This window comes from Cryptomeria japonica, chromosome 11, assembly GCF_030272615.1.
Source record: "Cryptomeria japonica chromosome 11, Sugi_1.0, whole genome shotgun sequence".
Taxonomy (NCBI): domain Eukaryota; kingdom Viridiplantae; phylum Streptophyta; class Pinopsida; order Cupressales; family Cupressaceae; genus Cryptomeria; species Cryptomeria japonica.
The window spans coordinates 276,729,337-276,756,471 of record NC_081415.1 but is presented as its reverse complement, the minus strand read 5'-3'; the positions used below and the strand labels follow the sequence as shown (position 1 = coordinate 276,756,471).

Sequence of the window (27,135 nt, the reverse complement as noted above, 5' to 3'; positions counted from 1 at the left end):
TTAGATTCCTTTCTCTGAGTTGTGGTTTTCTTTTTCTTTAGACCCACTTTAACTTTCCCAAGAGATTTGGACATCTCTCTGAGCAGAAAACTTATGTGGTAAGTTCTTTTAATTTAAAAATAAGTGATGCTGGCATGACACACCTTTCGATCTTATTCAAGTTATGAATAGGTCATAATTGGAAGGTCTCATCCCTATTTATCAAAGCTCAGGCTCAAACCTGTAAGCACCATAGATCGCTAAAGGCACACGCCTATGATCTCAATGACCCAACAGAAATTTGAACCTTAGTGACCACCACAACACCATCACCACTTAACCCAACTATTAAAAAAACTGAACTTATGTGGTAATCGTATGTTTCCCTTTGATTCTGATTTGTTTTCTCATCAAGCTTGCCACTTTAATTTTTAATGTGGTGGACCTTGCTAGTTAACATTACCAGAAGCTATAAGCCAAGTTGTCCTCTTTCCAATGGGACCTCATGTTAAAATGGTACCACTATCCTATAATCCCACCGCATAGTTTGGTTCCTAGCTGTAGTGTTTTAACTGTTTTCAATCTTCTTTTTGATGGCTTAGCTTGTGGGACAAAGGAATGATTCCTTCTCCATAAAAAAAAAAAGCCTTGGAGTAGATTTAGTAGCTATCTTGTGTATTAGGGAATCAAATCAATCAAAGTAGTGGGTGGTTGTACCATGAAATGTAGCAAAGAATCTACAGAAAAGGCTGGAAGGCTGAATTGTGGAGTTTGCTTTAGTTTAGAGTGGAATCCTTCAAATAGTTATTGGACTATGCAGATGAGAGAGGGTGCTGAAAATGAATAAATGCAGGATAAATTCTAGGGAGAAGATTTGTTCATAATTAGCATGTACCCAGCTAATAAGAAGAACATGAACATGGTGTCTGGTGGAGATGCTGCCTTGGTTCTTACAACTGATCCTAAGCCCAGGCTAAGATGGACAGTGGAGTTGCATGATAGATTTGTGGATGCTGTCACTCAGCTGGGTGGCCCTGACAGTTAGAGCTCTTTCATCTTTAATTCCTAATATTAAAGTTTTTCTGGTTTGCTTTTCTGTTTTTGCCATTGTTTAGATTTTTAACTGAAGGTTTTCTGGTGCAGAAGCCACACCAAAAACAATCATGAGAGTGATGGGTGTGAAAGGCCTTACTCTCTACCACCTTAAAAGTCACCTTCAGGTATACCCATATAGAATTATACCAACAAAATTTTGTATTGTAGCCGGATTTTTTTAATCCTGTTGATCACTAATCCGAACTGGTTTTGTAACTGTTCAGAAATTTCGACTTGGAAAGCAGCCCCATAAAGAGCTGAATGATCACAAGGATGGAGACAGAGGTGAGTGGGTTTCTTTCAGTTGTGTTTATAGTTACATCTTGTTGGAACTGGCAGTTGGTTCAGTTGCATAAATTGTGTGTTTCACTTTCAACAGGTTGTAGGCTGGGAGAAGGGCATGCAGCAAGTACTTCTGCATCTTCCAGAATGATGAGTCACGAGATGAATGAGTAAGTTGGATGGATTCACTGAGCACCAAGTTTATACATAGGCATGGCAATCAAGTTGTGGCATAGAATAAATCCATACTGACAGCTTATCCTCTCTGAAATTGTCAGGAGCTACCAAATAACCGAGGCACTGAGAATGCAAATGGAAGTGCAGAGAAGACTTCATGAGCAACTTGAGGTGAAGACTTGAAGCATATAGAATTTTATCAAATATATCTCCTTCTGATTAGTAGGCATGCATCTACCACTGCAAAATGGGATGAAGAGCAACAAATTTGCCAAATATGCCAAGTCTAATCTCATGGATTTGATTGTTTCGTCCAGGTTCAGAGACATTTGCAGCTCCGAATTGAGGCTCAAGGAAAATACATGCAATCCATTCTGGAAAAGGCATGCCAAACTCTTGCTTGCCAAACTGTGCAGCAGGCCTCTACAAGCACAGATAACAGAAGGCAAGAGTTTGCAGAATTGGCATCCAAGGTGGGATGTTTCAGGTCCCCTCCACCTTGTGGTACTGCCAATTTTCCTTCTCTGTCAGATATGCCTGCGCAGAGTCATATGCGCCACCAAACCCAATTGGCAGACTGTTCTGTAGATAGCTCCCTGACATCAAATGACAATCTTGGGAAGATGTTTGAGGAAAACCTTCAAGTTGGAAGTCAGAAAAGGCCGAGGTCTTTCTATTCTGAGGGAGACTCATCAGTTTGGGAAAATGATTTGAGAGTGGAGGATTTGAGATTGCAAGAACATGGCAACACTTCTCTAACCCACGCAGAAAGCTCCAGGGACAGCAAATGCCATCCTCTTCTTCGGTATAAAATGAATCCCACTGGAATCCAACCAGGAATGGATTTGGAGCAAAAGAATTGTTATATAGAAGAAATTGGTAGTAGCAGAAGAACTGGGAAAGATCTGCATGTTTGGCCTAAAAGCGAAAATTTGAACCAAGAAAAACCCCATTAGGATGTCTGTTGTTTGGACTCACACAAAGCTGCAATTCAACTTACAGAAGACCAAGAAAAGATGCACTTCTCAACATATATTGTGGTCATGAAGAGTGTGATTCAAAGGAGCAGATGTATTTTCTCCTGTTAGACAATGGACGTACAGAGTCATAACAGTTGTATAGGTTTCTAGTGCTAAGTATAGGTATGTAAGCCACAACCGTATGCAACATAAGTTGAGATGGTTTTTGACCACATACTAACTGCACTCTTCCTTTTCAAGGTTTGTAAGGATACATGCAACTTCTGAAAATGCTTGTTTAATGGGTTAAATTGAGTGGTGTTCTATTTTTCCTTGACCCCAAAACTGTTTGCTTGGGTGGTGTTTTATTCTCCCTTTGCTTATAACCCCTTTCTCTTTTTAACAGTCATCATATGCTGATCTTTCAGTTAGCGTATAGAGTCGTTTTACTGAGTGAATCAAGCAAGAACTCAACTTTCTATTGGGATTAGAACAAAAGGTCTTAGAGCAAGCAATGGGTTTGGATAGATATGGTACCAGTTGCATGTTATCATGTTATCATCATTTTTTAATAGAAACAAGTCAGTATATATAAATATTGACATTTTTGTCTTTATATAGCGGATTATAATGATTCGAATAAGAATGCATCTAAACTACAAGCCTCCTTCGACTAAACAGCCACATATACAAAAATCCAATCTGTCATATTCACTCTTATCATCATTTTTTTTAATTTCATATCATACAGAAGAAAAGTTACATCTCTATAATCACCTGTGTCCACAACCTTTTCTATCAGTTCGCGTCAAGGATGAGCCTTGGTTTCTATCATTCTGGGACTCTCTTATAGACTGGAGAATAGGTGATTAATCTAATTCAAAATGTCAGTGACAAAACATTGGTAAATCCTGAAATACACTAGTTTTCAGTACAATGAGACCAATTTATAGGAGTTCACAGGGTGGGTAATAGTTATTATTTTTAATAGATTAGTTAGGATTTACGTTTAATTAGATCCATATGAGTCTTTTAGATTTATGGATTTTTAGGATTTTCCATATATTTTTTATGGATATTAATTATGAGTCTTTTATATAGACCTATGTTCGCTTCTTGTCTGGTGTCTCCTATGATGGAAACCAATGAACACCCGAGCCACAGACATCTGTTGCCATCTATATGTGGGGCTATACTGATAAAATAAATAATAAATAAACAACAGTCACCACCTGAAAATGCTATGATTCAACACATCTTCTTTTTGTTTCTTCACTGATATTGTGAATTGCAGGATTGTGAAGATAAAAGCTAGTTTATATTGGATTAACAGAAATAAATATTTTAGGCAAACTGCGACATTGAAATTCAAAGTGGAGCATGGAAGAAATACAAATGATGTTTCTGTAGGCTAATGGTATATATTTTTTTATTGTGTTGTGCTTTTAGATTAATTATGTAAAATTTATTTGCATCAACGTTTTAGATCATATTCCATGATCTATCATCATGATGAGAGAGCTGTAGAGTGAAAATGGATCATTGAGTGTGATCCAAAACATTGATGCAAATAATTTATATGCAATCGAATCCTCCAGGACAGCACAATAATTGTTATGGACTATCGAAATCTAATGTCTCTGATATAATCTTTACTTAGAGTAGATAAGATTGTTTCTGAATTCAACAGAAATAATCTTATCTAATCTATATGGACTGAAAAACTTATATCATCTATCTTAAAATCTTATCTAATCTATATGAACTGTGGAATATTCATATCATCTATCTTAAAATCTTATATAATTTACATGGACTGAAAATCTCATATCAATTATTTTAAGATCTTATCTAATCTACATGATGACCAACTATCTTATTTAAAATGAATTCGAAATAACCAATAATAAGTCAACCATTTACTACCCAACAAAATAGATTGTAAACCAAGTTTGATCCAAGAAAAGCAGTAGACTTATAGATTTGAGTCAATCTGAATTAGACCCATCAATGGCTGCATTGATAATCAAAGGAGAATGATCCAAGAGAAGAATGATGACAAAAGCTGAATTGGACCCATCAATGGCTGCATGATAGAAAGTTGCCACATGGGAGCAGCAGATAACATGAGACAAGAAAGGAGGATTATGAAGAAGAGGGACCATCAATGATACTCTTAAGAGTTACACCAGAACACAATTGGGCCACGACTCACGAGCAATTTGGAATTTGGAGTTTCAGACAAGTGAGGTGATAAGCCAAGCATCTTTGACTATGTGTGAGATATGCGATAGGTATTTAGGGTGTCCTTGGTCCAAATTCCTTACAAAATCTTGCACGGTTATCACTAAGGATAAGTTCAGAGAGGCAGCAGTATTTATTGTCGTGGCAACTCCCACTCTTTATTAGGTAGTCCAAGAGAATAACTTATACATGTTTTTGGCCTTTTATCTCCCACCATTCACACATAAAAGAAGCTGCTTTTTCAATTGATGACATGTGGGCATGTGATCTTTGCAGCTTGCCTAACTTGACGTCACTCCTGACCTAGCGAAAGTAACGGAACACCAAAATTGACAGATGACCAGGGTTAAGTTCGTGAGCTCACTTGGACAAAATTTTACTAAATATTTGTCTAAAACATTTATGATTTCATGACTTTGTGCCTTTATGCACGACTCTTTAAGAGGGTAATGGCTATCATGCAATAATATGTATTATTGTATTCATGGTTGCATGTTATATAATTGAAATTCTGATTTATCATCAATGAAGACTATTGTTATTCATTTAAGACATGGTATAGTAAATAAGTTGCAAATGATTTTCATTGATGAGAAGTCAAAACTTCAATTATGTAGCACATAGTCATGAATACCATAGTCCATTAGCCATTTTTCACTTGTCTTAAACTTCCCTTAATGGTGAGACTCTGACCGGGAAAAACCATGGTGAGACTCTGACTCACAACTTATATAACAATTGTTTACAAAGAATTAGGTCGTAGGCCAAGGAGCTCACTGCTTTGGACTTGCAGATTAAGGTGCACAACCTTAGGCAAGATACAAAAGGACCTTGCACAACTAAAGAGCATTTCTTTAGGACAAGATACAAAACAACTATTTAGATATGATAGGAATAAGAAATTTGAACTATAGAAAGAATAACATCTACCAACATGCAGATAACAATTCATAGCTTAATACTCAACGGATACAACTCTTCTCTGTAATACATCCAGAACTCTTCTTTACCTCAAATACACATCCATTCGCATCATATACCTTATTACTTCATCTCCATACTTGCACACACCATCTATCCATCACTATTTCCTTCATCATATCTTAACACAATTGATTTATCCTTTATATACCAACCAAAAACATCAATAACCTTTATTAGGTTGGCTTAAAAGGTGTAACATGTATATGTATTATTGACCCAAAACATTGCATGTGGAAGACAAAGAAGACATGTGAAGATTCAAACCATGTTGGCACACCTTCCAATTATTCCCTTAAAGGTTCTACAAACAACCACATGAGCCAAAACATCTAAGTTGGTTCATACCAAACTGTTTTACCCAAAATATCTCAATCTGGACCCAAAAACAAGATGTGTGATCCACCATGAAAGAAGTATGACTTGTAGAACCAATATTTGATGATCCACAACAACCTCAAGATAAAAACAAGATAGGGAATGCAACACATTCCTCACACACTCTTGAAACCGAGCCAATGCTAATCACAGACATAAAGGTCACTCAAGGACAAACATCCAACCAACTAGAAAACAAAGATCAATCTGCCATATTCATTCTACTCCAATCAATATAGCCATTTGATACATATCCGATGCATACATATATTGCATAGATACTATTCACCAAAATAGTCAACATACATAGCAACTATAGACACCTATTTTTGTCCACTTAATTAAATGAATTTTATATTTGTTTAACTATCATTCATCCAACTATTAATTAAATTCACATTTAATTAATCATTTCACATTTTCCAACTATTAATTAGATTAATATTTAATTAATTTATCCTAACTATGTTTTTCTATTTATAATAAAATAAATTATTCAATTTATTTTATTTTATTCACCTAGCCACATTATTCTATTAATTAAATAAATCATGTTCATTTAATTAAAACCTCTTGTCACATTTAATTAAATACCCTTCACACATTTAAATAAATCAAATTTATTTAAATATTTATCCAAATGCATGTCGCACCAATAATTAAAATAAATGAATTTTATTTTAATTAAAATCCTAAAATTCCCTCCCACTTGCATTTTCCTACAAAACCCACTTGCATGCTAACCATCTTCTAGATTCTTCTAATCCCTTCTAATTAGCTTAATCCCCTCCTAAACATTTGCACATTCCTTATGAAAAAGGTCACTTCTCAAAAACTCCCAAAGTCTTCATAAAGCATGAAAAGCTTTATTTATTCAACAAGATAACCTCCAAAGTCTTCAAAACTTGTAAGGATCTTACATAATCATTAATGGTTAACTCAACCTTTACCCTTGGTTAGAGACTTTCTCTCTAACTTAACCATCCTTTTAACTCATGGGTCTCTTCAAGCATTCATTGCTTTGACCATGGTCATCCCTTTAACTCTTGTACAAAAGTTTATCCTTTGGATAAAAGCTTTATCCATTAACTCAACCCTAACCAAACCCCCCTAGGGTAACCATCATGTCCCTTCAAGCATTTAATGTCTCTTCTATCTCCTCTCAAGCCTTCTCATGGTGACACTTGTCAATGTGAGATTGGGAATTGAAAGTATCACATGGATTGAGGATCATTCAATCCTAGCCCTTGTTAAGATAATTGAATCTTAACCATCCAATTCCCCATTTCTTCTATAAATAGGTCTCATTTCTCTCATTATCCATCATCCAAGTTTTATGCATCTAGGTTATTATCTATCAAGAATCCAAATTTGCCTCTCTTTGCAAGCTTAAGCATTTAGGAACATTTTAGCATTAACATATATTTATATTAGCATAATATCCATATCATATTATGTTTAGTTTCATTATCATAGCATAGTTTTTACCATAACTAAGCTTTCATTATCATATAGTTGCATTTGCATATAGATCTTTTATCAACTCATCCCTCATTCTTTAGGTTGTCATTCTAAAGGATCAAGTGCTCAATGATTTGAGAGCAACCTTGATTTAAAGAATCCTTGGAGATAGAGAACAATGAAATGGTTTGAAAAGGTGGCTTATTTAACTTGTTTTCTTTGATAGATCTTTTCATATAATGTTTCATTGGTATGCTTGTTGTGTTTTCTCTCAATTGACATCAAACCATCTTTCAAGTATACAGTAACATATCTTTTAGACCAAACAAAAGATATTAATTTTTCATAAATACATCATATCATCAATGTTAGCCATGCAAAAATCTTGTGGATAGTTAACATAGCATATTCACCTGTTCTTGAAAACACCACATCAATCTACAAAAAAATCTTAATCATATTATTGAAAGATAGACATCCAGACCACATTCGGACTAGCAACCAAATACAACCAATGATTAGGGACTTTAACCAAAATAAACTACCAGACCATACACTTCACCAAATACTTATGCATTACATCACTTATGAACCAACAATACCAATATCCCGAACAACAATAGTAGATTTGACATCAATGACAACAAATATTCATATGTGCAACAATCTCCCCCTTTGTCATTGATGGCAAAACAAAAAAATTATATTTCTCTTAATACTTCTCCCCTTTGACATCAAAGACAAAGGGCAACTATACTTGCCAAAAACAAACTGAACCAAAACATAACAGTAACTCCCCTTATTAAAAGTCTTCAAAATAGAAAAAGATGAAAATTGAGAACAAATATCTTCTGTCATGCATGCCCAGGACAAATATCCTTGAATTGTTTCTTCAAACCCACAATAAAAGAGTTTCATGCACGAATAGTAGTAGAAAGAACTTTGTTCTGACTCTCACACTCAAGATATAACTTTACTACAATATAAAAAATATAAGCATTTATCACACTTCATTCAACCTTTTTTGCATCTTCTAAAATCCTAATAAATGAAGATATTTGCAATTCCATTGCATCCTTAAGGACACATAACAGTCTCATCTATTCATCTCTTTGTCTATGTTGTAGGAATAATTGAGAGTGAAGTTCTCAAACCTTAGACCTCATAGCACCATTACTATCCTTGTAAATATCAAATGAGTGAGCTAAGTCGATAAGCTGAGACTTAATGGAGTCTATCTCATCCTTAAATTTCTTTGTAGCACTAGGCCACCTCAAATAGTATCGATACAACCATGAAGCATTATCCATCATTATCCTGAAACCAATCAAATTAAGATTTTGATGTGCCCTTAGACACTTTTATATCATCTTGTTTTCCAAGTTCATCCTTGTGCATGGTTCATCCTAATCACTGCCAACATTTCTAGCTGAAGCCATACACTCAATCAACGTTTTCACTAGCACTTCTGAAAGCATGTCGGAAACACTAGTAGGAACAAGATTGTTCTGGACCAGATATGTCATAAAATCTTGTTCAATAATCTTTTGATCATATGTGGGAACACTATGATATAGGTCACCTACATCCTTCAATTCAGTAGATTGTCTAATAAAGTCAAGTACTTTGTCAACATCAAAATAATTTTTCTCAGAAGCAACAGGGGAAGCAACTACCTTCTCTTCTTTCTCATCACTCTTCTGCATACTAACCTTTCCTAGTGCATCCTCATCACTTTCCACAATTAAAGATTTTGTACATTCCATCTTTTCTAGATTCATACACTTAGATTTCAATGAATTAGAAGAAGAAGAAGAGGGCTTTGAAGATGGCTTCCTAGACCTTTTAGCTTTTGATACACTTCCAACATCACTGATTCTCTTTTCACTAGATTTTCTTGCAATCTCATCAAATGTTCCGAATCTTTCTACACTCAAATCTTTAGGTAACTTAAGAAGTATCTTTGCAATACTCGTACACTCATCTTTAGACCTCATAGAGAAGCTTTAACACCCATAAAGTTCTTGGAAATACTGGTTCCACGAAACAATTATCGTTATCTACCATGAAGGTAATCTCATCCTTATACCAATTCACAACATTAAAAGAAATCTAGTTCCTAACAATCATCTCATTCTTGAGATCCAAAAATAACTTATGACAAACAACATCACTATCATCCAAATTATCCAAATGCTCCTTAATTTGAGCACCAACAATCATATCATTTCTCCATACAACATTGTTTATTCTAGGCAAAGCATTAAGAAAATAGAATACCAAGCAAACAATAAGAGAGTTGTACCAGAAGGGATACATTTCATTCTTAGTCATTCAGAGATTGTCCAATAGTTGATGCCTCAATAGCTCACATAAATCATAATACTAATTCTCCTTCATTGTCTGATAGGCCACATAGACTACCATAGATGAAGATGATCCTTCCTGATTCTTGAAGTATACCTTGTACAAAATTCCCATAGTCGCATACCTTACACCCAAATCAATGATGGTGTTAATTCGAAGAGCTCATTTATCAGATACTACTCCAGTTAGCCTATTCACCTCTTCATTATTTCTTGACTTCAAAGAAGGTACCTTTCCAATAGAACACAAGCTAGTCACATCCCTTAGGTCATCCTTGGAAATCAAATATGGTTGATCCAACTATAGAAAATATTCATGAATTGTGCTCAACAGAATATTTATTATTCCTTCATCACAAAACATAGGGAAATTACTCCATGTATCTAACCCCATATACCCTAAAGTGACATAATCAAATTTAGACCTCTATGCACCGTCGACTAGATGAGTTCTCTTGAAATCATTGATCTTGCAATGATTATATTCTTTCATAGAAACATGAATGTAATTGTGGGTATCTTCTTTATATACAACCTTGTTGAGAATAGTAAAAAAAGAACATACAAGACCATTATTGTAGCAACAAATGGATGATTCTTGAAAATAGGTCAAGCCTCATCATAAATACTGATAATTCTAGAATTTGTAATTAAAATATTATAATTGACTGAAATACCTTTGATCAATTGCAATATTTCCCTAGCACTAATTTTCATTCACCATCTCCTCAATCACAATTGCATAAAATGATCTTCGAAATACAATATATATTTGCCACTTAGGGTTTTTGGAGGGTTCATAAAAAATATGACACGTTGTACACCAAAGATCACAAAAAAGTTTCGAATCATTAAATCCACCGAAAAAATACAAGAATCACTTTCCAAAATTTTCCCATGCTAAGATAAACTTAGCATCGAATCGCAAGGGGGCACAAGATATCTACATTAAGTTCTCCCCCTCAAACAATGTTGTCTGACTTAGTTTTAGGAGGAAGGGCCACCACCCACAGTAGGTGCAAATCCATCTTCAATCTTCTCTTCATTTTTATCTATTGATTTCTTTACCCATGTCATCTTCATCTTATCCTTCTCTTCATTAATATCAATTTCCTTTTCTAGATCAGATGCCTTTTCATTCCTTCTTCTATATTTTCTCGCAATATGTCTCATTTTATTACAATTATAGCATACCGAACCTTGTTGTAATTTCCTCCATTCATTCTACCATTTTTCCTTCTTCCATAATTCCTATTCAATCTACATTTAATAGCTTCGTGTCCATATACATTGTAAACATAATAGTATCCATTGAAAGACTGGACACCTCTGCCAAAACCTAAATTACTACTATTCCAATTCAACCTACTTCTACACTCACTTGGTATATGTCCAAACTTATTACAATAGTGACATTTTCCATTAAAAGATTGATTCATGATCTGGTTTTTGTAGTCACTAACTTTATGTCCAAATCTATTGCATGAAAAATAGTTACCATTAAAAGATGAATACTTGGGAGCAACAAGAGGAGGTTTCCTGACATTCTTTGAGTTTTGGAAGCTTTGGTCTGTAATGTGATTCTTCTGATCTTTAGAGTCATCCTTTATCTTTTCTTTTCCTTTATTTTTCTTGCTAGACAACTTGGAACATTTAACATCTTCAAAACCAAGTCCATCTTTATCTTTACTTTGTTTATGAACACTTAGCATAGCATCAAGTACTTAACTTCCACCTTTGAGTTTCAACCCATTGTTGATTTGATCCTTAGCATCTTTCAATTCCTTCTTTAGTCTAATTACTTCTTCCTCAAGTCTTGAACATTCTTTAAAATTTTCATCAAGCTTTGTTTCAAACTCATCAATAACCTTCTTTCCTTTATCAAGAAGGCTTCTTAGATAAGAGATCTTTTCAATTGTCTTCTTATGTTTGTCTTTGCTTTCATCGAGGTCTGCCAATGTGGATCTTAATTCTCCTTCCATGTCAACAACTCCATCTACATCATCCCAATCACTCCGACCCATAGCATCCAAGTCATTCAACTCATCTCCAAACATAGCATTCAAAATCCTAGATCTACCTCAATGGTTAAGTTGTCTCTTCAAGAAAAAATTCTCTTATACCATTTTTCCAACACTACCAGATGCTAACATGGGGGGGGGGGGGGGGGGGTGAATCATCAAATACTAAAACTTAATCAAATTAAAACACTTAGCCATAATCTTCATTCAATTGATGTGCATGAAAGTAAAGAATAAGAACAACAAATGTATCCACACAAGAACACCAAGACTTTTACATGGAAAACCCAAACTGGGAAAAACCATGAAGAGGTTATGACTCACAATTTATATAAAAATTATTTACAAAGAATCACTATTGTATTTGGCACCAATTTCTGACGAATGTTTTGAAATATCAACAAACTTTTGTCGTAATATTGGTGAAACACCCTTACAAATTTCATCACAAAAATTTCATCGGAAAAGCGACAAACCTAATTTCGTCAGAAAAGCAACGAACCTATTTTCATTGGAAAATCGATGAAAACTTTAATATATTTCAGCCATCAATTTGGTAGTATACTAATATATTTTAGTCATCAATTTAGTCATTGATTCTTGTTAATTGGAGATTTACTTAGTCATGGTAGTCATTTGTTTAGTCATTGTAATCATTAATTGTCATTTAAATACCAATTGATTTATGTCTATCTATAGTATATTTAGTCATTTGTATCAAAGCAATTAAGAGATAGTGACTATTATTCATAAGTTTGGATGTCTTTAGATATGAAATGTTGGTTAAATTCATTTTAATTCTGAATATTGCAATACTATTACTAAAATGTCCACTATTATTAAATTTAGAGTTCAAAAAACACTATAAAAAAAACTTCACAAAAATCTCATTCATCTATAAAACCTTTTTCAAAATTAACCTTCATTATTAAACTAACAATTATATATATACCCACGACTTTGTGGAAACCACAGGTCGTGGAAACCCCACGACTCTGTGGGAAACCATAGGTCGTGGGTTCCACGACTGTGGAGACCAGTCGTGGGTTCCACAGCTGTGGATGCCACAGTCCTGGCCTCCACAACTATGGTAAACCACAATCATGGTTGCCACGATTATGGTAACCCACAACCGTGCCCCAAGGAGGGGTGGGGAGGGGGGTCATGGGTGGAGCCTCGACTCCCCACACCCTCCCAAAACCAAATAAAAAAGTTTAAAAAAATTGATAACTATCAAAAGAAAAATCTCTGCAAATAATAAAATGGAGATTTTAATTTTCCATATATCAAATGGTCACCATTTTTTCCAAATCTGCACCTCCAAACAAAATAAAAATGACATTAGATCTAGGGTTTTATTGAGATAACAAGAGGGAAATAAAAAAAATCTCAAAAGAAAATTGGTGCAAACCCAAAATAAATAAATTGAAGATTTTGATCTCCCAAAAAATGCATATGGCCGCCACTCCTTCCCAAACTAGATATCTGCAAACAATATAAGAGAAAAATTAGATCTAGGGTTCTCAGAAAACAAGAGGGAAATAAAAAAATCTCAAAATAAAATTGGTACAAACCCAAAACAAATAAAATGGAGATTTTGATCTCCCACAAATGCATATGGCCGCCACTCCTTCCCAACCTACAAATATGCAAATAATATAAGAAAAAAATTAGAGCTTTGATTCCATAGCTTGTTCGATGAAGCACTTTTGAGAAACATGCAACAATAGCTTCAATGGAGGAGGCTAGGGTTAGAAAGCTTGAGAAAATGTTCAAATGAGAGAATGAGGTTACTTTCCATCTTAATATATGTTAGAGATTTCCTTTGAAGCTCTGAGATCCAACGGTAGAGATTAAAATAATCTAATGGATGAGATTCTTTGCACAACCCATTAGGATTGTGGCTAGAAGTTTTTTATGGAATTTAAAATAATTAATTATGACTAGCATCATAGTGTGGGACAATGATGTTAGGTACCCATAACTTGGTGTAACTTAAATATATATTTATTTATATTAAAAAATATAAATATATATATTTATTAATATATATATATATTTATATATATCATAAATATATATATTTATATATTTATTAATATATATATATATATCATAAATATATATATTTATATATTTATTAATATATATATATATATATATTTATATATATCATAAATATAAGATATATATATTTACACACACACACAAATATATATATGTGTGTGTGTGTGTGTGTGTGTACATACATACATACATATAATTGTTGTCCAAGCATAAATCTAATGTTTACTTGTGTATTTGATATAATGATCAAATTAGTCATTTATAAATCGTCGAGCTCACTTTTATTTATTAAAAAAACACTTGTCCAAATTTCGAAGAACGTTGGGCATAATTTTTTAAAAAATTGAAAATTTCACATTAAATATCACAGGTATCCGATGAAACATCTAATTATGCATCTTTCATCGGAAATTTTCATCGGATTTTGCAGTCAAATGAGTTATTGAAATTTCATAGAGTAGGGAGCTCGCTGCTCCAAACTTGTAGACTAAGGTGGACAACCTTAGGCAAGATATAAAAGGGACTTGCATAACTAAAGTGAACTTTTTAGGGCAAGATTGTATCATCATAAATTGCACCTTGTGCAATTCCACGTCATGCAGGCACCTTGCTTTAAGCTGATTGGAAACATTCTTCATCTCCTTGTTTGTTTGTCCACATAGGCTGCCTTGTCAGCTTAGGATTTGACCTTTTCACAACCACACAAACCATTTGACTAATGGACTCTAGTGCACTGTGAACATTTGCGCGTTGCGCATGAGTCTTATGAATATGTCAGTCTGCAGGTCACTATTTGAGCATTACGCTCGGGCTTAGAAGAGTTCATAACACCTTTGTCAATGACCACCGAAGTTAGGGTTCTTCTCTAGGCTCTATATCTTGTTCATTTGGGCCTATTTTGGAGATTTTGGACCTTTTTTGAAATCTGTAAGCTCTTGGCATTCTTCTCGACCTCTTAGACATATTTTTCAACATTCAACAACCTCCATTACCATAGCTTTTGGAGAGTCTTGTCTGATCAACTTCATTTCCTCGGGTGATAAATTCTTGGGTGACTAAAGGGGAGTTCTCTCTCATTCATTTGCATCTCACAATATTATATTTTTTATCTTCCATTAAGCATATCTATATTTTGGTTATCTAGTTGTATATTCATCATTTTCTTTATCCATGGCTACAATCTGGGTTGTTCATGGAGATGGAAACACCAAAATGGGGTTCTGATTGAGGCAGACCTCTAAACATAACCCCCAACATTTTATCTTTTGTTTGTGTGTAGGTTCACTATTGAGAAAGGGAGATTTCTTTGCTAGAGGCTTCAATCTTGGAGTGGTTGTTAGCTTTCCTTCTCCCTCTTTGTCTTTTTGTAGCTATTGTCATTTCATACATTATGTTTTATTCGGCACAACACCTTTTACTTTGCAATTTTATTATATTCATATTAGTTGTATAAATTTATTACTATGCTCGTATAGGATGTCAATGCATTGCATTGGTGTCTCAATTCTCTGTGTTTGTCTTGATAACAAAGGCTTAGTAGAGGTCATCCAAAGATTCGTATTGTCTATTTGTTTGGTTTTATAGTTTGCATCCCTTGGATCACCTTTAGTGCCAGTAAAGTGAGGTAGGGAAAAGGTCGATTTGTTCCTTGAATTTCATCACTTTGATGGTAGAAAATATCGTCCTCTACATTTTGGTGAACCCAACATGAAGCTAGTTGCATTGTTATTTCTTTTAGTGCTTGTTTTGTAATTTTATTTAAATATATATATATATAACAAACAAATTTGCATAAACATTTTTATCATCAAACATAGTAAAACTCTATAAAACAAGTCCCTTATTACATCCTTGTAGAGTGGTCAAAGTGTTGTGGAGCTTGTCTATGAGCTTTATGACCCAGACTGCTACATGAGTTGTTGTAAGGAGAACTTCTAGATAGGGTGTTGCTCCTAATAATTATAGCCCTACTTGGATAAGCATAATGTTTACAGATCCTAGTGACCCTTTTGCTACTTGTCCCCTTAAGAGCATTATCACAGGGGGCTCTAGCAGAATTCTCAAAACAATACCCCGACAAAAAATCCACTACCTTCTCCTCCTATTATTGATCATGATTTTGTTGTCACTATTTACTTTGACTAGGTCTATTTGCTAGAGGAAAACTTGAGAGATTTTGAAGGGTTTTTAAATCAGGAAAATATTCTCCCTTGGGTTGGAAGTGTTGTGAATTCTCTAAGAGACATGTTGATTTTTGATAAAAGAGGCTTGGATATGTTGAGAGCATTGTCTTTGGTTTTTACAAGTCATGTATGTTAGGGTTTCAAGCAGATCCGAAGCAAATATGAACTAACAATTATATGTAGATTTAAATACAAAAGATAAAGGAATAAAATAGGACACAGATAACACAGAGATTTAACGTGGTTCACCTAGAATGGGTTACGTCCACCATACACAGCTGTCCAATCTTTCTTATTATCCAGCAAAAATAGTATATCAACCTTACAATGCCTTAAGCATCCCAGCCGCTTATAACATGCATTTTTAGGGCAAAAACAAAGTCGACCCTTTTAGGGTTTTGTTACAATGCCGGTTTTCATCAACAAAAAATACCCAAAAAAAAAAATTATCGGGGGCTCCCACCCCCAAACCCCCGTTTTCCTCAGGGGTTGCCACCCCTGAATCCTACCTGGGGCCCAAACCCCAGCAAGGATACGTGTTGAGTGTACAGTACTTTGCTGATTAGTCACCAAATTTCAACAATCTCCCACTTGGAGACTGATCAAGCTCCACACCGAACAATCTCCCACTTGGAGACTGATACTACACGACACCACTGCAAATGCAACATCCGCTGGATAAAACACTAGGAATCGACTGGTATAAATTCCACAATTATCAATCAAGAAGACCAACATAAACTGATGAAGAAATCAGTTTCTCCTGTGGAACTGCCTTCGTGAACATATCGACAGGATTCTCACTTATGTGAATCTTTTCAAGTCGTAACTAACCCTCCTCCAAAATAGTCTGAATGAAGTGGTACCTAAGATGAATGTGCTTTGTCCTTGAATGAAAAGAAGATTTCTTCACAAGATGAATGACAATTTGGCTATCAGTATACAATGGGTGATCCTCTTGTGTCTGACCCAATTCCTCTAGAAAACATTGTAACCAAATCATCTCCTTGTTGGCTTCTGTAGCAACAACATACTCAACTTCAGTGGTTGAAAGTGCAACAACCTTTTGCAACCTACAAATCCAATTGACTACAGTTCCCCCTATAGTAAAAACATACCTTGTAGTGCTCCTTCATGAATCAATATCACCTGCCAGATCAGAGTCAACAAATCCACTCATAGTAGCATTAGATCCTTTGAAACATAATGCCTTCGTAGTGGTTCCTTTCAAATACTGAAGGATCCATTTCACAGCATTCCAATGTTCCATACCCAGATTACTCATAAACCTACTCACAACTCCCACTGCATGTGCAATATCTGGCCTTGTGCATACCATTGCATACATCAGACTACCAATAGCTGATGAATATGGGATGTTAGACATTTTCTTTACTTCTTCCTGTGCCTTTGGGCACATCTCCTTAGTCAATTTGAAATGACTAGCCAAAGGTGTACTAACTACTTTTGCATCCTGCATGTTAAATCTTTTCAACACCTTCTTTATATACTCACTTTGGGACAAATTCAAGGTTCTATTTTTTCTGTCCCGTGTAATCCTCATACCTAGAATTTGCTTAGCTGCACCCAAATCCTTCATAGAAAATGACCTAGCTAATTTCTGTTTAAGATCATTTATGTGTTCCATGTTAGACCCAACAACAAGCATGTCATCAACATAAAGCAACAGGATAATATAACTGCCATTATCCAATATCTTAAAATATACACAATGATCAGATTGACATCTATGATAACCATGTTCAGCCATGAAACTATCAAATTTCAAATACCATTGTCGGGGTGCTTGCTTTAGGCCATACAAACTTTTCTTCAACCTGCACACCAAGTTCTCCTTACCTTTGACCTCATATCCCTGTGGTTGCAACATGTAAATTTCCTCCTCCAAATCTCCATGGAGAAAAGTTGTTTTCACATCTAATTGTTCAAGATGTAAATCATCTGCTGCCACAAGACTAAGTACAGTTCTAATTGAAGTCATTTTTACAACTGGAGAAAATATTTCATCATAATCTATACCCTTTTTCTGTGCAAAACCTTTTACCACAAGTCTAGCCTTATATCTTTTCTGACCTCCTTCCTCCTCCTTTAGCCGATAAACCCATTTGTTAGGAAAGGCTCTTTTTTCTACAGGTAAAGGGACTAAGTCCCAAGTCTTATTTTTCATCAAGGAGTCCATCCCCTCTTTCATGCCTAGCTCCCACTGTTGTTTGGCATCCACCTGCATTGTTTCTTCATATTCTTCTGGTTCACTAGAATCAGTTAATAATATAGAATACAAAGAAGGAGAAAATATTTCAGGGGGTCTACTTGACCTCGTAGAATGTCTAACACTTGCAGGAGTTTGTGGAACATTCTGTTGTTGCTGAGCATCAGGTACCTGTGGCATTTCATTTTCAGGAATCTCATCCAACACCACATATTCTTGCTTGTCTTGTTCATGCTTCTTTTCCTACATCTGTTCTTTATACATAACCTTCTCATTGAATATAACATCTCTACTTCTAGTTATTTTCTTATTTCCAAAATCCCATAATCGATAGCCATATTCATCTATCCCATATCCAATGAAGGTACATTTCTGAGATTTAGCATCAAGCTTGGTTTTGGTTCTGTTTTCTTTATCAACATGGACAAAAGCTTCACAACCAAAGGTTTTCAGAAAAGAATAATTTACCTTTTTACCAGTCCATGCCTCCTCTAGAATACCACCATCCAAAGGGGTTGAAGTTCCTCTATTTATCAAATAGACAGCAGTATGTATATCATTTGCCCAAAAATGTAAGGGCAATCCAGCATGCAATCTCATGCTCCTCGCGCGTTCCATGATAGTCCTATTTATTCTCTCTGACACACCATTTTCCTGTGGAGTTTCTGGAACTATCTTCTGCTTTCTAATCCCATTTAAGGAGCAGTAATCTTCAAATGCTTTGCTGCAATACTCACCTCCATTATCCAATCTGAGACACTTCAACTTTTTTCCTATCTCATTCTCAACCAAAGCTTTCCATTTCTTAAAAGTTTCAAAAACATCTGATTTTTGTTTTAGGAAATATACCCATGTTTTTTTGGTTGAGTCATCAATAAAAATAACATAATAACAAGAGCCACCAAGAGATGATACTTGAGTCAGTCCCCATACATCTGAATGCACAAGCTCTAACTTCTCACTCTTATTCTCTTTCCCAACCTTGAGAAATCTGACTCTTTTCTGTTTGCCATAAACACAGTTTTCACAGAACTCTAAATCAATCTTCTTTAGTCCTGGCAATAGATTTTTGGAGTGAAGGATTTTCATCCCTTTCTCACTCATGTGCCCAAGCCTATGGTGCCACATTATCGAATCTGTTCTTGCAACATCTATTGTTGTTGTCCCTACAGTAACTTTATCTGTAGCAGCTAAGGTAGAGTAAGTGTTACCAGTACATAGATATAATGTGCCTACCTTCGTACCTTTAGCTACTACTAATGATCCTTTACTGACCTTCCAGATACTGTCTGAGAAGGTAACTATGCAACCTTCACTACCTAGTTGCCCTGCAGAAATTAAATTTCTTCTTAAGTTAGGAACATGTCTTACCTCGTGCAAAAACCAATCATTTCCATTCTGTAACTTGATTTTTATCTTTCCTTTTCCAACAATTTGACAAGGCTCATCATCACCCAAATATACCTGTCCAAAATCACCTTGAACATAATCTAGAAAATATTTTCTATGGGGTGTAGCATGAAACGAAGCCCCAGAATCTATTACCGAGGAATCATTAACATTATCCAAACATAAGATTAAAGCATCTTGCAAAGTATTACTTGCAATATTATCTTCCTTACTGTCATTTTCATTTTTGTCTCCTTCTTTGTTTTTCCAAGACCAACAGTCTTTCTTTAGATGACCAGGCTTTCTGCAGTACCAGCAATCTTTCTTTCCTCTAGATTGAGAGCGTTCTTTCTTTGACTTCCCTCGTGACTTCTCATTCCAAGGGCTTTTTCCTCTTTCCTTCGATCTTCCTCCGTTCTCCACATTTAAGACAATACTTGATGATGTTGGAGTCTCACCTGTGCTTTTCCTTCACATTTCCTCACTTAGGATAACACCAACAATATCATCAAATACCAAAGTATTTTTACCAAAGATAGAGTTACTTACAACCATAACCAAGCTATTCTAGCTTTCTGGCAAAGAACATAAAATCAAGAGAGCCCTAACCTCTTCTGCAAAGGTAATTTTTACCGAAGACAATTGACTGGTAATTGTATTAAATTCATTTAAGTGCTCCACTACAGATCCTCCCTCACTCATTTTCAAATTAAACAAACGCTTCATAAGAAATACCTTATTTGAAGCCGAGGGTTTCTCATACAACTTAGCCAATATTGCCATCAAATCTACAACCATTTTTTCTTCTGTTATATTGAATGCTATAGATGATGCAAGGCACAAATGAATGGATCCCAGTTCCTTTCTATCTAAAATGTCCCACTCTTCATCTGACATTGTGGTCGCTTTCTTTGCATTTCCTTCCAATGGCCACCACAAATCCTTTTGATACAGGTAATCCTCCATCTGCATTTTCCATAACTGATAATTCTGGCCGCTAAACTTTTCGACCTTGAATTTGGAATCCTCCATTGCTCCCACTCAAATCTAAGAGTCCTGCCAATTTACAGAATACCTCGCTTTGATACCAACTGTTAGGGTTTCAAGCAAATCCAAAGTAAATATGAACTAACAATTATATGTCAATTTAAATACAAAAGATAAAGGAATAAAACAGGACACAGATAACATAGAGATTTAACGTGGTTCACCCAGAATGGGCTACGCCCACCATACATAGTCGTTCAATCTTTCTTATTATCCAGCAAAAATAGTACATCAACCTTACAATGCCTTAAGCATCACAGCCACTTATAACATGCATTTTTAGGGCAAAAACAAAGTCAGTCTTTTTGGGGTTTTATTACAATGTTGGTTTTCATCAACAAAAATACCCCCGAAAAAAATTTCTGGGGGGCTCCTGACCCCAAACCCTTGCTTTCCTCGGGGGCTACCGCCCCCGATCCCTTGCCCGGGGCCCGGACCCCGAAAAGGATATGTGTTGAGTGTACAGTACTTTGCTAATCAGTTGCCACATTTCAACAATCTCCCACTTGGAGACTGATCAGGCTCCACACCAAACAATGTACCTCTAGCAGATACTCCTCCCTAGGGTGTTCAGTTAGATGCCTCTAGTTCTTAGATCGAGATTGACATACCTAGGATGACAATCCATATGGTTGACTTTGGACATACCATTCCTAGCTTCAATGCCTCTTCTATTCCCTTGGGTTATACTGACATGTTTAGCAATTCCACTACCACTTCTACCATAACTCACACCGCTTTTGTTAGTGCTTGTACAGGTGCTGGTAATATCCCTGGTGGTGGTATTGGTCCTCATGCTAGTGTTGGTGGAGATGGTGGCATGTATGGTGAACCTCCACCCCCTCCACCTTCTAATCCCATCTTGAACACCATCTTGTAGAATATGGGACAATTACAACAATAAATCATGAACCTTGCATCCTCTTCTAGCCAGTCTTCAATGCCTACTTACTACCATAAGAGCCCACTCAATATTACCATCCTTAACACCATCCTTCTACATAGGGTTGAGGTGCTAAACTTTGATTAGTTTAATTATGATGTAGATCCCAATGTGCACATTGATTCATTCATGACCATGTGTAGTGATTATCATAGTTTCAACTTTGTCTTGCTCAAGCTATTCTCTCATTCCCTTAAGGGAACCACATTGTAATGGTATAGCTCATTACTTGACTACTCTATCCAAACCTTTGATCAACTCATGGATTTGTTCCTCAAACAGTTTCAGGACAACATTGGAAGTAGGGTCACCATCACAAACCCTGTTCATTGTAAGGAAAATACGAATGATAAAGTTACTAACTTTATTTCTCGATACCAATCTATCTCTACTAGGATTCCCTTTGCCCTACCAGATAGTGACTTATAGAGGATTTTCATCAGAAATCTACAACCGACATTGAGAGAGAAATTGTCTATAAATTACTATTAGAACTATGAAGTATAGATTTCCCTTGCCAAGGATGGATGACATTATGGATTGTTTGAGTGGAGCTGAGTACTTCACAAAGATAGATCTAAAGAGTAAATATCATGAAATCTGCATTAGAGAAGGAGATGAATGGAAGACAATCTTCAAAACAAAGGAGGGCTTGTATGAGTGGTTAGTCATGCCTTTTGGGCTAACCAATGCACTAAGCACATTCATGTGGCTAATGAATGAGGTACTAAAAGAATTTTTAATTAAGTTTGTTATTTTTTACTTGGATGATATTCTAATTTTCAATAAGACATTGGGAGAGCATATAATGCATTTTCATAGAGTCTTTGAGAAATTAAAATTATTGAGTAACTTGAAGAAGTGCAATTTTGTGAAAGAGTTAGTATACTTGGGATTTGTTGTCTCAAAAGGTAGTCTTAAAATGAACCCAAAGAAAGTGCATGCTATCCTTGAATGGCCTACTCCAAGGAGTACAACTTAGGTGAGATCTTTTCATGTTTTGGCTAGTTTTTACAGGAAGTTCATCAAAAACTTTAGTAGTATTTGTGGACCCCTAACTGAAACTATGAGAGGGGATAGAAAAGAGTTTAAGTGAACTATGACAGTAGAAAAGAGTTTTGATCTATTGAAAATAAAAGTTACAAAGAAACCTATTTTAGCACTTCCAGATTTTAACAAGGTATTTGTTGACCAGTTTTGTGTCAACTTTAGCCATCAAGATAACCGATGTGAGTTTTGCATAACCTACTTGTTATGCACACTATGTTGGTAGCGAGCAGTTAGGGTCTTTTCATCTATTGAGGCTCCAAGTTCTATTTTTAAGTTGACCGGTCACGACGGTCAAGTCATTTAAGAATCACTAGTTGAAGGGTCCTAAGTCCATGGCAGGATTGACCTCTTTTCACTTGCTACCAGCTGGCAGAGTTCCTTGTTATTGCTTTGTCACATCAAACAGGAACATTTCCACTCTTGTTCCCTATTCTGATCTTCCACTTTTACATGATTGTTTCATAAGTGATGCTACCAGGAGAAAGGGAGGTTTTTATCACTCGATTTTTCTTATCGTTCTTTTTCTGCAAACAGGAACCATGTGAATTTTCCACTTTTGCATGACTATGCAATAAGCGATGCGAGTAAGAGGAAGAGAGTGTTATCATTGTTTTGCAATGATCAAGAACTGGGTCCCACCACGTGGCATGTGTATGGCCACAAATTTTCACTTAAGAGGCTGATCAAGGGCCATGTTTTAATCTTCTTTTGAGCCTTTTAGAGGGCTATGTGGAGATATCTTAGGAGTCTGTCCTTGAGAAAATCCACCCTTACATTGAGCCTATCTAGGAGAGCTCTAATTTCAATGTCCCAAGTTCCATGTGAATGCTAGATATGGATGTGCAGGAGCCTATTTTCTAGGCTCCCCAGTGGTCTGGCTCTATTGAGATTCACCTTAGTAAAGATGGACCTATTGTCTGGAGGGAAAATGGAGCCCATCCTCCCCACATATGTACCAGACAGTCTGATGCTGATGAAGATGATATTGAGGAGTCAAAGATATTGTTAGAGGAGCCAAATGATGACCTATTGCAACAAATCACCACACCAGAACAAATATGCAGTGAGGAGGAAGTCTTGGTCATGTCTAATCACCTTCCCTCCTTCATTAAGGATGAAGAGGAACTTTCTTCACCCAGACCGATGGTGGACATCTTGCAAGAGCTTTCATTAGAAGAGGAAAATCATGCGGACTGTGGGACCATGGGAGATATTAGTTCTACCCCCATTCCCATATTTTCAGAGCCTCGAGAGAGTTGCAATAGCACCCAAATCAGTCTCATTTTCCTAAAAAGTGAAGAAGAGTTGTAGGAGGACTCCTTTTGCGATGATTTGGAGGAATTTTGTTAAAATTTGGACACTATGCCTTTAAGGGACATACATGAGGTTGTTGATCAAAATAAGCAAGGGCAAAAATCAGAGTCGACTAGTAAAGAATTTTTTTTTGACACCTCTAATTTTTAATTTTTTAAGGCTGGCGCAGAGTTTATCATGGATGAGGGGGTTGATCATGAGATGAATGATGATATGTTCTCACATATCATTGATTCTTTCTATTCCAAACTCGATAGGAGTTTTGTGTCCTCAAGTGGGGAGCAATCTGGTTAGCATGATCAGATTTTGGTAAAGAGGATGGTTGAACCTCAACAGGCTAGAAGTGGTGACTCAGTTTTGTCATATCAAGAGGCTACCTAATCAGATATCTCTCCATGATTTGGGCCAATCATGAAGTTGCAGAGCTACATGCCCAAGCTACAAGTGAAGGACAGACTAGCAATATGTCTTATCAAGATTTTGGAGTATGTATGCTTGCTTGTGAGTTGCAGAACTTCTTGCAACTAGTTTTTGTTTCAGAGCCATGAATATCACCCCTCCTTGTTTAGGGAGGAAAGCTACTTTAATCAATCTATGAATGGTTTTGTTTAACAATTTCAAGATTGGTTGGTTAGAGTAGGGTAGGTTAGGTTTTCTTTCCTCCAAGTGCTTTAGCACAATATTTTTCCATTTTAGTTATTTCCCCTTCTATTGTAATAAGTGCACTTGCACACTCTTCTCTTTTGGAATAGTAGAAAATTTTGATGTAGTCCAGGTTACAGGGGCAAAAGATTATCCATTTTTCCTATACCTTGACTCTATTCCTAGTGGATACTCTTCAGGCTACTGATCTTTGTGCCAAGTATGCTTTCCATCCCCTCTGAGTCACCATAATGTTGACCATTTTATGTCAACTTTAGCCATGAAGATAATCAGTCTGAGTTTTGCATAACCTATGTGTTATGCACACTATGTTGTCAGCGAGCAGTTAGGGTCTTTTCATCTATTTGGGCTCCAAGTTCTATTTTTAAGTTGATTAGTCACAGTGTCAAGTCATTTAATGATCATTGGTTGAAGGGTCCTAAGTCCATGGCAGGACCGACCCCTTTTCACCCGCTCTCAGTTAGTAGAGTTCCTTATTATCGCTTTGTCACATCAAATGGGAACACTTTTTTCTTTTTTTCCCTATTTTGATCTTCCACTTTTGTGCGACTGTGTCATAAGCAATGCTACCAGGAGGAAGGGAGGTTGTTATCACTCGATTTTGTGTATCACTCTTTTCCTACAAATAGGAACAATGTGGCTTTTCCACTTTCACATGACTATGTGATAAGCGATCTGGTTGGGAGGAAGAGAGCGTTATTGTTTTTTTGTAATGATTAGGAACTAGGTCTCGCCATGTGGCATGTGTATGGCTGTGGATTTTCACTTAAGAGGCTAATAAAGGGCCATGTTTTAATCTTCTTTTGAGCCTTTTGGAGGGCTATGTGGAGAGATCTTGCACGTCCATCTTTGCACGAATCTCTCTGGTCAACAATCGATTTCAAACTTGTAGGGGTTGTTGGGCATTCAAACCTTTGTGTAGGGTGGTTGTTGACCTGATGGTCGAGGCACCTTTTCAACCCAGTCAACACTCAATTTTGGATCAGATTTCATCCAACCACTAGATTCCATTGCCATACTTCATAAGTGATCCCTGTAGGCCGATTTTTTACATCGCCGTGCCTATTCAATCTAGAATGGAGACTTTCACCCTACAAGTGTATTATGCACCCCATCGAATTAGTGGTTTCCACTTGAAGTGATTTCTTGTTTCTTCTAAGGGATGAAAGATATTTTCAGAGACTACATTTAACATGCAATCAGATTAGCTTGTCAATCTGATTCTTCCCCCTCTCTAATATTTTGTAACCTAACCTTGTCAGGGTTAGGGTTTCTTAACTATAATTATATGAGTTATGCCTAAACTATAAAGGCAAATTTGTAACATTTGTATAGGATCTTCTTTTCTTTTCTTTTGCATAAAACTTATGTTTCTCTACACTTGTAAAAAATTTCCTTTCCCTTTCATTAATAAAATTATTCTTTCTTGCTTCTTTTCATTTCTTACAACCTGTGTAATGTTTTACCTCTTTGTTTGAATGCATCCTTGTTTGTTTTTCTTAGCTATACGTATTTGTGTTGATCCCTCTATGGATGTTGACCATGAACCGAACTTAGTTCCTCTCCTTATTTTATAGAATTCCAATCTTCACTCACAGTTAGGTGGCTGCTAATTAGGGATGAAATCTATGCATACTCAAGGTAGTTTTATGGATGTTTTGTGTAGCTATAGGTAGGAAGATCGCATTTTAGTCTAGGTGCAAATATCTTTCCCTTATTTCAAGCAACCCTTATCTCTCTCCCTTTTCCCTATCAGATCATAGATTAGTTTTACCATTGTTGGGTTGGTCCAACACTTTGCTTTTGGATTGGAAAGGAAGTCGGCCTTGTCCAAAGATTCAACCTCACATAGTGCAAGGTACCACACTTTGGAGGTTGATTCAATGTTTCATAAGGTTGATGATCAAGTCTGATCATTGTAGGGTGCAAAATTTTGTGACAATAGTATTTCAAGTAGATTGTGATGCTAGTGGCAATGCCACTAGAGCTGTTTTGAGCTAGGGAGGGAAAACCATTGCTTATTTTAGTGAAAAGTTGAATGAGACCAAAAGAGAATATTTTGTTTATGATCATGAGTTTTATGCTATATAGTTAAGGCATTAAGAAAGTGGAGACATTATCTTTTTCCTAAAGAGATTATTTTATTTATTGTTCATCAAACTTTACAATATTTGAATAGTCAAGGCAAGTTGAATAAAACATTTGAAATCGGTCGAGTTTTTGTAGAGTTACACTTTTGTTTTGAAGCATAGGAGTGGAATCTTGGATATTGTTGAGAATTTTGGTAGAATGGTTAGTTGTCATTA

At 35.9% G+C, this 27,135-nt stretch overlaps 1 protein-coding gene across 1 annotated transcript; it reads left to right on the top strand.

Moving 5' to 3' along the window:
* The first annotated feature begins 568 nt into the window (after positions 1 to 568).
* LOC131068567 (protein PHR1-LIKE 3) lies at positions 569 to 2,829 on the top strand. The gene is made up of 6 exons (XM_058003791.2): positions 569 to 1,019; positions 1,123 to 1,199; positions 1,299 to 1,359; positions 1,454 to 1,526; positions 1,635 to 1,704; positions 1,851 to 2,829. Exons 1-6 carry the CDS (start codon positions 869 to 871, stop codon positions 2,487 to 2,489), a joined length of 1,071 nt encoding a protein of 356 aa, XP_057859774.1. The 5' UTR covers positions 569 to 868; the 3' UTR covers positions 2,490 to 2,829.
* The last annotated feature ends 24,306 nt before the right edge of the window (positions 2,830 to 27,135 follow it).

Excerpts from the sequence above, each read along its gene's own strand:
- LOC131068567 (XM_058003791.2), top strand. The coding sequence starts at position 869 with ATGTACCCAGCTAATAAGAAGAACATGAACATGGTGTCTGGTGGAGAT. Across the intron at positions 1,527-1,634 it reads ATGAGTCACGAGATGAATGA|GAGCTACCAAATAACCGAGG; the intron begins GTAAGTTGGATG and ends TGAAATTGTCAG. Across the intron at positions 1,705-1,850 it reads GACTTCATGAGCAACTTGAG|GTTCAGAGACATTTGCAGCT; the intron begins GTGAAGACTTGA and ends TGTTTCGTCCAG.